The 11580-nt window shown below is 42.6% G+C and overlaps 2 protein-coding genes across 2 annotated transcripts; both read left to right on the top strand.

Moving 5' to 3' along the window:
• Nucleotides 1-196: 196 nt before the first annotated feature.
• Nucleotides 197-988, top strand: EMWEY_00048080 (phosphatidylinositol 3-kinase, putative; the record flags this gene model as incomplete). The annotated part of the gene is made up of 1 exon (XM_013477246.1): nucleotides 197-988. The coding sequence occupies one exon, from the start codon at nucleotides 197-199 to the stop codon at nucleotides 986-988; it is 792 nt and encodes a 263-aa protein (XP_013332700.1).
• A 2767-nt stretch (nucleotides 989-3755) lies between these two features.
• Nucleotides 3756-9261, top strand: EMWEY_00048070 (Beta-lactamase-like domain-containing protein, related; the record flags this gene model as incomplete). Its single annotated transcript, XM_013477245.1, has 4 exons — nucleotides 3756-5733; nucleotides 6067-8041; nucleotides 8325-8442; nucleotides 8746-9261. 4 exons carry the CDS (start codon nucleotides 3756-3758, stop codon nucleotides 9259-9261), a joined length of 4587 nt encoding a protein of 1528 aa, XP_013332699.1.
• Between the last annotated feature and the right edge of the window lie 2319 nt (nucleotides 9262-11580).

Raw genomic sequence — 11580 nt, 5'->3', positions numbered from 1 at the left:
ATATATATATATATATATATATATTTGTTATGCAGACCCCAAACCATTCGCGCCAGCAATGAAGATTTGCGGTGAAATGTTGAAAGTATTAGGTAATTTTGAATCATCTGAATTTTCATATTTTTTGCACATTTGTTTTTTATGTTTTAAATATTTAAGAAGACATTCTTATTTTATTTCTTTATTACTTGAATCTATGGCATATTCTAATCTTAAGGATATAGCTAAACATAGAGTACATATTCATACAGAACAACAACAACAACAACAACAACAACAGCAGCAACAACAGCAACAACAACAACAACAACAACAGCAACAACAACAACAACAACAAATACAACAACAACAACAACAACAAATACAATTGCAGCAGCAAGGACAACAACAGCAGCAAATGCAACAGCAACACCAACAACAAGGACAGGTTAGAGCGGGGGACAGTCCACCACCATTACTTAGTGCTGGTGGTGCTGGTTGTGCTGGTGGTAATGGTGGTAATGGTGTTGTTCCTACTACAACAAATGCTGCAGCAGATATGTTAGTAGGAGCTTCTGCTGCTATACAACAACAGCAGCAACAGCAGCAGCAGCAGCAGCAGACAGCTGTACCTCCGGGTCGCGGCACTGAATGTAATGGTGATATTTCAACAGCAGCAAATGCAGCAGCAGCAACAGCAAATGCAGCAGGAGGAGGAGGGAGTTTGCCTCCCGTTACAGCAGCACCATCAACAAGCACTCCTCCTGCAGCAGCTGCTGCACCATCACCACCGCCTAGCAGCAACATCCCCATCATCAGCAGCAGCAGCAGCAGCAGTGGTGGCCGTGTTGTATGTTTAGCATTAGAGCGTCTAAAGAAACGATTTATGTTAGATTATACAGATGAGGAAGCAGAGGCAGCACTAATTGCTGTTGTATTAAATAGTGCTAGTTCTCTCTTTCCTGCTGTTGTTGATAGATTACATGAATGGGCACTCTATTGGAAATAGACTGCAGCAGCAGCAGCAGCAGCAGCAAAAGCAGCAGCAGCAGAAGGTACAGCAGGAGGAGATGGTGCAGCAGGAGGAGATGGAGTGTTGATGCAGCAAGAATAGGATATCGAGCAGCTGTTGCAGCAGCAACAGCAGATGCAGCAGCAGCTGCTGCTGCTGCAGGTGACTGCAAGCAGACACCTTAGTCTCTGCAGCGCGTTGGTGGGAACAGTAGTGGCTATGCCACGGACAGCTAGTTGTTAGCTAGCTACTAGCTAGCTACAAGCTAGCTACTGCGGGGCTACCCAACTATCTTATGTCTTCGGCTAGCCAATTAGCTAGCTACCTAGCCACGTAGCTAGCTAACTAGCTAACCGTGGCTAGCTTGGTACTCGGCCTGGGCTCTCCTCCCAGTGTCCTAAGCTTGCCTTTTTGCTCAACAGCTAGATAGCCGTCTAGCTAGTTAAGTTAACAGCTGGGTAACCAGCTAGCTAACCAGCTAGTTGGCTAGCGGCATATATAAACACAGCGGCGTGCCCAAAGAGATTAGAGGCAGCAAACGGTGGTGGAGTCACCATTTGAGTGTTTAGGGTTTAGGGTTTGTGGCGCATCGTTCCAGTCGTAGATAATTTGGTGTTTAGGGTTTGCTGTTTAGGGTTTAGGGCCGACTCCTAGGGTTTAGGGCCTAGGGTTGGGAGTTGAGGGTTTACAGCTTCATGGCTTCAGTCTTACATAATTTAGGGTTTACAACTTAGGGTTTAGGGTTTATTGTTTGGGGTTTAATGTTTAGTGTTTTGAGTTCAAGGCCCGGCCCTAACAGTTTAGGGTTTAGATAGGGTTTAGGGTTTAGAGTCTAGGGTCTGAGGATTAGGGTTTAGCGGTTAGGGCTTGGCATTTCTATTGGGGTCTGCGGCCAGCTTGGCTGCGCCAACAACACTCTCCTGGCCCCCTCTAGCAGCAGCAGACTTGCGGCAGCAGCAGTAGACTTGCAGCAGCAGCAGCAGCAGGCATGCAGTAGAAGCAGCAGCAGACTTGCAGCACCAGCAGCGTACTCGCATAAACAGTGACAGGCTCGCTGAAGCAGCAGCAACAGCAGCAGCTGCTGTGCCACCAACGTGGGCAGCAGCAGCAGACAGCAGCATACAGCACCAGATAGTGCCGCATCTGCTGTTGCAGCGCGTGGGTAAACCTTTTGATGCAAAGAAAGGCTTCTGCCACAACTGCCCTTCTTCCTGCTGCTCCTGCTGCAGCCCCTGGTGCTGCTGTTCCAGCAGCAGCAGCAGCAGGGGTTGCAGCATGTGCATGCAGGTACGCAGCTACAGGAATACACTCGGTGTCTTCCTAGATGCGAAGGACACAAAAGTGTTGTTGTTGCTTTTGCAACTTACAGAAGGCAACCCACATGTGCTGCTGCTGCTGCAGCTGCTTCTGCAGCAAGAGCAGCAGCAGCAGTTGCTGCTGTGGCCTAAGCAGCGGGATCATCGGCAAGGAATTCGTAGGTGTGAAGACATCGAGTGCCCACCACAATCCAATGATCCGCTGCTGCTGCTGCTGCTGCTGCTGCGCTGCTCCTGCGTAGGGGCCAACACTCCAGCAGCGGGAGCAGGCGGAGCAGCAGGTGCCGCAGGAGCGGCCGGTGCTGCTGCTACTGCTGCTGCTACACTAACTGCAGCAGATGCATGAAGGCCAGAAGCAAAGAGGCCAATCCATAAGATGTGTTTTCCCCAAATATCGCTCCCTAGTTTATCCTTTTAGGGTTTAGAGCATATTGCTGCTGCAGCCCCTCGCCATCATGCAAGCATGTGCAGCCGCAGCAGCAGCAGCAGCAGCAGTGGCAGCAGCGGAGAGCTGCAGCAGCAGTAGTTACAGCTACATTCACGTTAGATCAATTTGTTTTACGTGCATTTCTTAAGCTAATAAAAGATAAATTATTTTACTCAGGAAGGCCCCTCATAGGCTGAGCGCTCTGCTGGAGGAGCGGGAGCAGCAGCAGCAGCAGCGGGAGCAGCAGCAGCAGCAGCCGCAGCCGCAGCCGCAGCCGGAGCAGCAGCAGCAGCAGCAGCAGCGGCTACCTAAGCCCCGATAAGCGGGGACGCAAATGCCCCGCCCAGGTCACTATTCTCCTCCTAAACCCTAAACCCTAAAGCCTAAACCCTAAACCGCCAATAAGGTTTCGGCCCCCAACCATAAGAAGGGTCAGGACAGGACGATCCTGCTGCAGCAGCAGCAGCAAAGGCATCCGCAGCGGCTGCAGCAGGAGCAGGAGCGGCAGCAGCAACCATCTACTAAATGATCTGCAGCAAGATAGTGCTCATCATCAGCAGCAGCAACAAAAGCAGCAGCAGCAGCAGCAAACCCCCGTTTGGGTTGCCGCCGAAGAGGTAGGAGACAGCAAGCAAGCAGATGAGCCCCGAGGGACTGTGCTGCAGCGGCAGCAGCAGCAGCAGCAGCAGCAGCAGCAGCAGTGTTAGATAAGCAGCAGCAAATTTTCTATATTATTGTTGATGTCGCCCCACCGCTTACCCCCCTCTGCTGCGGCTTCCTTTGCTGCCGCGTTGTACCTTGCTGCTTGCTGCTGCCCGCTTTGCTGCAGGCAGCAGCAGCAGCAGCAGCAGTAGCAGCAGCAGCAGCTAAACGCTGCTGCCCCATATTACAGCCCAAAATATTGCTTATACACACGCTGCTGGAGCACCAGCAGCAGCTGCAGCAGCAGCAGCTGTAGCAACAGCTGCAACGGCTGCTGCAGCATACACCCCATTTGCTGCTGCTTCCTGGTCTAAACAAAATGACAGAAAAAGAAGAGGGGCCCCCATTGGGGCCCACTGCAGCAGCAGCAGCAGCAGACCATAAAATATCAGAGGCCGCAGCACCGTATGCAGCTGCACAGCATGCAGCAGCAACGGATGCTGCAGCAGCAACAGCAGCAGAACCACCACAAGCACCCACACAGGATGCAGCAGGAGAGGATGCAGCAGCACCGCGTGCAGAAGCACCTCCTGCTGCAGCAGCAGATGCAGCAATTAAGGCCACTGCTGCATCAACAGATGCAGCAGCAGCAAAAGATACAGCACCAACATCGCATGCAGCAGCAGCAGCGCAAGCGGCAGCGGCGCAGCAATATGCAGCAGCGGCGCAGCATGCAGCAGCAGCAGGGCATGCAGCATCACAAGTGCAGGATGAATCAGCAGCACATGATACAGCAGCAGCAGCAGCAGCAGCAGCAGCAACAGCAGCACGGACAGAGGCGCCCCACAAGATAGGGCGTCACGTTTTTTTAGGTGCTGCAGCAGCAGGTGCTGCTGCAGTGGTGCTTCTGTTGCTGCTGCTTGCATGCGGGGATTTTGTGGATCGCGTGCTGCAGGAGGAGTTATCTCGTGAATCTGCAGCAGCAGCTGCTGCTGCAGCAGCAGCAGCAGCAGCAAGACGTATCTTTCGTTGGCGTACAACACCTGCTGCAGGTTTGCTGCAAGAGCAGGTGCTGCAGCAGCAGCTGATACAGTCTGAGTTATTGCCTTTGCTGCCTCAACCGCAGCAGCAGCAGCAAGAGCAGCAGCTGCAGCAGCAGCATGGAGGAGCAGCAGCATTAAATGATGTAAGTGTTACTATAACACATAATGAGTTATCAAGACACGAGCGTGCTTTGCTGCAGCACTCTCCTGAGCAGCAATTGCTGCTGCTGCTGCAGCTGCAGCAGCAGCAGCGTCGTCGTCGTGCTGTACCTGGTGGCTATGCCCCATCAATGCGTTTGCTGCAATCATTAGTGGAGGCTCAAGCAGGTGCCCGTGCTGCTGCTGCTGCTGCTGCTGCTGCAGCAGGAGCAGGAGCAGGAGCAGCAGGAGTAAGACCCACCACGCAATTGACGAAATCAGCAGCAGCAACAGCAACAGCAGCAGCAGCAGCAACAAGACCTATAGAGGAAGAAGATATAGAGGATTTATTATTAAGAGAAGGATGGTCATTAGAGGAGAATAAAAGAGAAAAAACAATTCGTTTACCAACAGAATTGCATGCGTTGCTGATGAGCGAAGGAGGATTGGGGCTGCAGGAGTTGCTGCAGGAAGCAGCTGCTGTAAGTATGTATAGCAGCAGCAGCAACAGTAGCATAAGAAGAAAAAGTATAATAAGAAGAAATAAAAGAAAACAGAAAAAGATAAGTAGTAGTAGTAGCAGCAGCAGCAGCAGCAGCAGCAGCATGATTCCCGATGAAGATGAGGACACGACCACAACAAGCACGGCCATAACAACCTCATCATCAGCAGCAGCAAGAGCAGCAGCAGCAGCAAGAGCAGCAGCAGCAAGAATAGGAGAAGAGCCACGTGCAGGAATGGTTCCTCGTCGTTTATTATCTCCTTCTGTATATATAAATGCATATAAACAATTAAATGAGGCAGTAGATCCAGATAGATTAACAAGAGCAGTAAAGGTAGGAGGACAATATATATATCCATGGTCTGTATTCAATAATAAGGAAAGGGAGCAATTAAGGTTAATGGCTGACCAATTAAAATGGTTACCTAAATGGATAAAACAATACAGGATAGCAAGAAGGCCACCATTAATAGCATTAAGGAATCATTTACCTGTAATTAGACCTTCTTTTGAGGATATGTATGGGGGCCCAGGGCCCCCATCTATGGGCGCAGCTGCAGGAGTACGCTATACATGGTTAGGTCATGCTAGTGGTGTTGTATCTATAGATGGATTAAATATACTTATTGATCCTGTATTAGGGGAAGATATAGTTGGTGTTATGAATGAATTAGGTAAGAAAGTAGTTAATTTTGTTAATAATAAATTATGTGGTAGTTTAGGGGAAAGATTAAGAAAATCACCAATAAGGATAGGGGAATTACCTAACTTTATTCATCTTATTATACTATCACATAACCATCAGGACCATATAATGGATAATGATGTTATACAATTATGCAAAATATATAAAAATAAATTTAAATATTTATTATTTTATGTACCTGAGGGTCTTTCTTGGTTTTTTATTAAGCATGGATGCTCACCTAAGAGAGTATTTGAATTTACATGGGGAGAGAGTAGGACATTATCTTGTATGTCTAGGAAAGGAGTATATACATGTACAGATGGTGTATGGAGGAAATCATCATCATCTTCTCCTTCTAATTCTCCTAATGGTGCTGTTAATGGTTCTCCTAATGCTGGTCATAATGGTGGTGGTAATAATGTTGGTGGTGGTGCTGTTGGTGCTGCTGCTGGTGCTGCAGCTAATACAGCCATGTCTGTTGCTGCAGCAGGTAGTAGATTAAGATCACCATTCCTTTATTCAAGAAGATATAATAATATTAATAATAATAATAATACAACAACAGCAGCAACAACAACAACAGGAACTGCAACAGGGACAGGAACAACAGAGATTATAATACCACAAAGTAATAGAAGACGTTTATTTCGTGGTAGTAGTAGATGGTCAATATCCTCCTCCTCCCAACAACAACAACAACAACAACAGCAACTACAGCAGCAGCAACAGCAGCAACAACAACACCAACACCAATACAACCCGACCACCTCCTCTTCCTCCTCTTCCTCCCATCATCAACAACATCAACAACAACAACAGCAACAAATGGTACATGTAGAGCATACAGGAATAGATGGTGATGGTACAGTAGATAGATTTAAGATAACATTTGTAGGAAATGTACATTGGAGTGGTAGGAGTGCAGCAAAAACAGATCATAATACATCATTATGGGGAGGATTTGCTATAAGGGGACCCCGTCACTCCTTTTTCTATGGAGGCGATACCTCATACTTTAAAAAAGAATTCGATGAATTCAAAAAAATTGGACGCATTTTGGGGCCCTTCCATTTAGCAGCAATTGCAATTGGGGCTTATGAGCCAAATGAGGATCTAAAATATCAGCATGCAAATCCACAAGAAGCATATAATCTATTTAAGGATATAAGAGCAGAAGTTGCTGTTGGTATACATTGGGGTACTATGAGATTATCTGCAGAAAATCTATTTGATCCTATGCTTGAATTAGAATGTGCATTATTAGGTGTATCATTGGCTGCATGCAGAGGTGAAACTTTGCAGCAGCAGCAACAACAACAATTACTCTTAATACAGCAACAACAACAGCAGCAACAGCAACAGCAACAGCAACAGCAACAGCAACAGCAGCAACAGGTCGTCATGGTTCAGGGGAATCATCATACTCCTAGTAATGCTATTATTAGTATTGGAGGAGGTATTGGTGGTGGTGGTGCTGGTGGTGCTGATACTGGGTGTACTATAAGAAGTACCAATAATAATAATAATAGCAGCAACAGCAGCAATAACAATATTAATCATAATAATCCTAATGGTTATAATAGCAGCAGCAGCAATACATCCAGTATTCATAGTGATGGCAGCAGCAGACCATCATCATCATCTATTATTGGTGGTGGGCATCCTAGCAGCAGCAAAAGTATAACCACAACAGACAGCAGCAGCAACAGCAGCAACAGCATGGATCTAAGTGCTGATGGGAGATTATCTCATCAGCAACTGCAACAACATACACAGCAGCAGCAACAACAGCAGCAACAGCAGCAACAGTTGCTGCTGCAACGCGAAGAACAATCAGAAACTATTGTTGTTGGATCTACTGTTACTGCTTCTGTTCTATTAGAACCTGAACCAGAGATTGAGGCACCTCCTATGTCTGCTGCTGCTGCTGCAGTTGCTGCTGCTGCAGCAGCAGCAGCATTCAAACCATCACGTGTTGGACGAGAATCCTTACTCTTACCTCTGCAGCAACAGCAACAGCAGCAACAGCAGCAGCATCATGACGGAGATACAGCAGCAAATACAAATATAATAGACCCCTCTACATCTGCTGCTGCTGCTGGTGCTGCTGCTGCTGCTACTGGTACGTCTAATACCTCTATAGATACCGTTTTTGCTGCTCCTCTTACTCATAGAAGAAGAAGAAGACCACATAATATAAGAGAAGCATTTAGACCTGGATATAAATTCAAGATAGGACTACAGCCTCTTGCTCTATGGAGTGACCCTATCTTACATCCTAGTAATGCAAGAAGGTAAGCATATTTATTCTATTTATTTATTTATTTATTTATATACATATAGATAAATTAGTTTATTTTATTTTATTTATTTTATTTTATTTTATTTTTTCTTCTTTTTTTCTGCTTAATTTGTTGAATTTATTTCCTCTATTAGGCCTTTTTTCCTCTTATTTAGTATCATTTTCTTTCCTTTTTTTTTTGTATTTTATGACTAAAATAGCGCGAATATAATAAAATAAACAAATAAATATAATAATAAATGATTAATATATTTATTTTTTGTTTATTTTCTTAGATTAAGACGAGCAGAACGCCTTGAATCCTTAGGACTACTTACCGACCCTCATTGGCGTGAGCGTCTGTTAGTTGAAGGCTCTCGTTTCCAGACTCTTCATATTGGGCATTCAATTCAGGTATTTTTCCTTTCTTTTTTCTTTCTTTTCTCCCCTATTTTTTATACCTTTTTTATACTTTTTACTCTTATTAATTAGATTTTTATCTATTTTATTGTTTTTCTCTTTTTTTCCGCCTTTTTATCTTTCTTTTAACGTCTTATTTGCTGTTTTTCTTATTCTTCCCTATTTATTGCAACTTTCTTCTTTTTCTTGTTTTTCTTTCCTTTTTCCTTCCTTTTTCTTTTTTTTTTTCTTCTTTTTTCTTATTTATTTTATTTTATTTATTATTATTTTATTATATTTATTGTGGTGTATTTGCAGGTTGAGGAAGGAGGGGATGGTACATATCTGTTAATGTCTCGCAGCAGCGCAAGAGATCATATAGAGCCTAAGGCTGCTGCTGAGCAATATGCCTTTTTGCCTCTTTATTTATCTTCTGCTGCTGCTGCTGCTGCTGCTAATAAAAGTAATAAAAAGAGGGAAAATAATATAAATACAATATCTTCTCTTAATAGAGGAGGAGGAGATAAAGGAGATAGCAGCAGCAGCAGCAACAGCAGCAGCAGAGGCAGCAGGCACTCCTATTCTAATCAAGGATCTGCTTTAACTGGGTACAAAGAGCAGCAGCAGCAAAGTCTATCTGCAGCTGCAGCAGCAGCTGCTGCTGCTGCTGCTGCTGCAGCTGCTGCAGGGGGAGGTGGAGCCAATCTTGCTGCTTCTAGAGCAGGATGGGCAGCAGCAGCTGCTGCTGCTGCTGATGGAGCAGCAGCAGCTGCAGCAGCAGCATATGATGCTTCCGAGGTAGAAGACGCGGACATGTTTGATGTTCTTAACTAAGACGCAGCAGCAGCTGCTGCTGCAGCAGCTGCTGCAGCAATGTTAGCAGCAGCAGCAGCAGAAACTGCAGCAGCTTCTGCAGTAGCAGCAACTGCAGCAGCTGCAGCAACTGCTGCAGGAGCATCATGAGCATGAACAGCAGCATTAGCAACAACAGCAGCAGCAGCATTTCCTATAAGGAAATGTAGCTTGTGTGTGGCATATTTTGCTGCTGCTGCTGCTGTTGCTGCTGCTTTTGCTGCTGCTGCTGCTGCTTCTGCTGCTCATTTTGCTTCCTTGTTGCTTGTTTGTGCTTTGGTGTCTTTTCAATAGTATTGTTTTGCTGCTGCACTGCAGCAGCAGCAGCAGCAGCAGCAAGACAATAACTGTTTTTAAATATATAAATAAATAAATATAATTAATTAATTAATTAAATATATTCGCAGCAGCAACTTCTTCCTGCTGCTGCTGTTCTCTTTTCTTTTTTTTCTTCCTTTAGGGATGCCTGTATATTGCTGCTGCTGCATGCATGCATGCATGCATGCATGCATGCATGTATGTATGCCTGCTTATGCATGCATGGATGCATGCAGCAACAGCAGGGCTTCTCTTGCTGCTGTTGGTGTTTGCTGTTGTTTGTTGCTGTTGCTGCTACTGCAGCAGGAGCAGCAGCAGCAGCAGCAGCAGCAGCAAAAAAAACTTCTTTTCCTCTCTTTTTTCATTTGTTTGCAACAAATGGACAAAAAAACGCATTTCTTTCTTCTTTTCTTCTTAATATTTCTTCTCTTTATTTATTTATTTATGCATTTACTCCTTTTTTTATTCCTTTTTCTTCTTTTTTCTTCTTTTTTCCTTCCTTTTTTCCTTCTTTTTTTATTATATTTTATGTACCTTCTTTTTATATAGAGGGAAGAGCTGCTCGAGTAACGGCAGAATTGCTGTCGTTGCTGCTGCTGCTGCTGTTGCTGCTGCTATTGCTGCTGCTGCTGCTGCTGCTGCTATTGCTGCTGCTGCTGCAGCTTTTAGTAAGGGTACATGCGTTATAGTGAATAATACTCCTTACTGCAGCAGCAGCAGCAGCAGCAGGTGTTGCTCCTGCAGTTGCTGTTGCTGCTGCTGCTGCTGCTACTGGCTGCTGCTGTTCCTTTCTTCTCTTGTCTAAATGTGTCAGTATAATTGTGTCTGTACTAATACTAATAAATATATAAATATATATATTTATATGTGTATATATATATATTTTGTATATAGTATATACTTATCAATTATATACTTATTTATTTATTTATCTATTTATTTATTATTTATTTATTTATTTATTTATGTGTATAAACAAAGAAAAACAAAGAAGAAGAACATACACACCATCTCCTGTATATAATAATAAATATTTATTTTATAAAAAAAAGAAGCAAATAAAAAAAGTAATAAATAAATAAATTAAATAAATAAAATAAAATAAATAAAATAAATTAAAAAAAGAAGAAAAGGAGAAAAAAGGATATATATGTATATATAAATATATATACAACTATACATATATATATACATATATATATATGTTGCTGCTGCTGCAGCACCAGCAGCAGCAGCAGCACCAGCACACTTAAAAGGAATAAAAAGAATAAAAAAGGAATAAAATGAATTAAATTAAGCAAACAAATACAATAAAAGAATAAAAAAGAAAGAAAAAAGAATAAAAAAGAATTACTTTTCTCCTTTTTTCTTCTTTTTTTTTTTATTAGGGGAAGGAGGGGACGACAATTTATTCACATATAAACATAGAGGAATATAAAGACATAAAAAAGAATAAATTGAATAAAATAAACCAAATAAATATAATAAATAAATAAAAAACAATAAAAAAGAATAAAAAAGAATAAAAAAGAACAAAAAAAGAACAAAAAAGGAGAAAAAAAGAAGAAAAAATATTTTTTTCTTCTTTTTTTCTTTTATTTAATTAGGTAGGTATAAGACGACAACCCATTGGTCTAAAAAAAAGGAATAAAAAAGAATAAAAAGGAGTAAAATAAATAAAATAAAGCAAATAAATACAATAAAAGAATAAAAAAGAATAAAAATTAAATAAAAAAGAATAAAAAAGAATATTTTTTTCTTCTTTTTTTTTCCTTTTTGTTACCTAAATGGTTATAAGAAAATATAACCCATTGGTTGGTGTATATAGAGGGAATAAAGATATAAAAAGGAATAAAATAAACAAAAAAAAATGCAAATAAATAAAAAAAAGAATAAAAATAAATAAAAAAGAATAAAAAAAAGAATAAAAGAAGAAAAAAATTAAATAAAAAAGAATTTTTTTTTTTTTTTTTTTTTTTTTTT

This window comes from Eimeria maxima, genomic scaffold (genome assembly GCF_000499605.1).
Source record: "Eimeria maxima Weybridge genomic scaffold, Emw_scaff1065, whole genome shotgun sequence".
NCBI classification, from domain to species: Eukaryota; Apicomplexa; class Conoidasida; order Eucoccidiorida; family Eimeriidae; genus Eimeria; species Eimeria maxima.
Note: the sequence above shows the minus strand (reverse complement) of the source record. Positions and strands in the feature narration are given on the sequence as shown.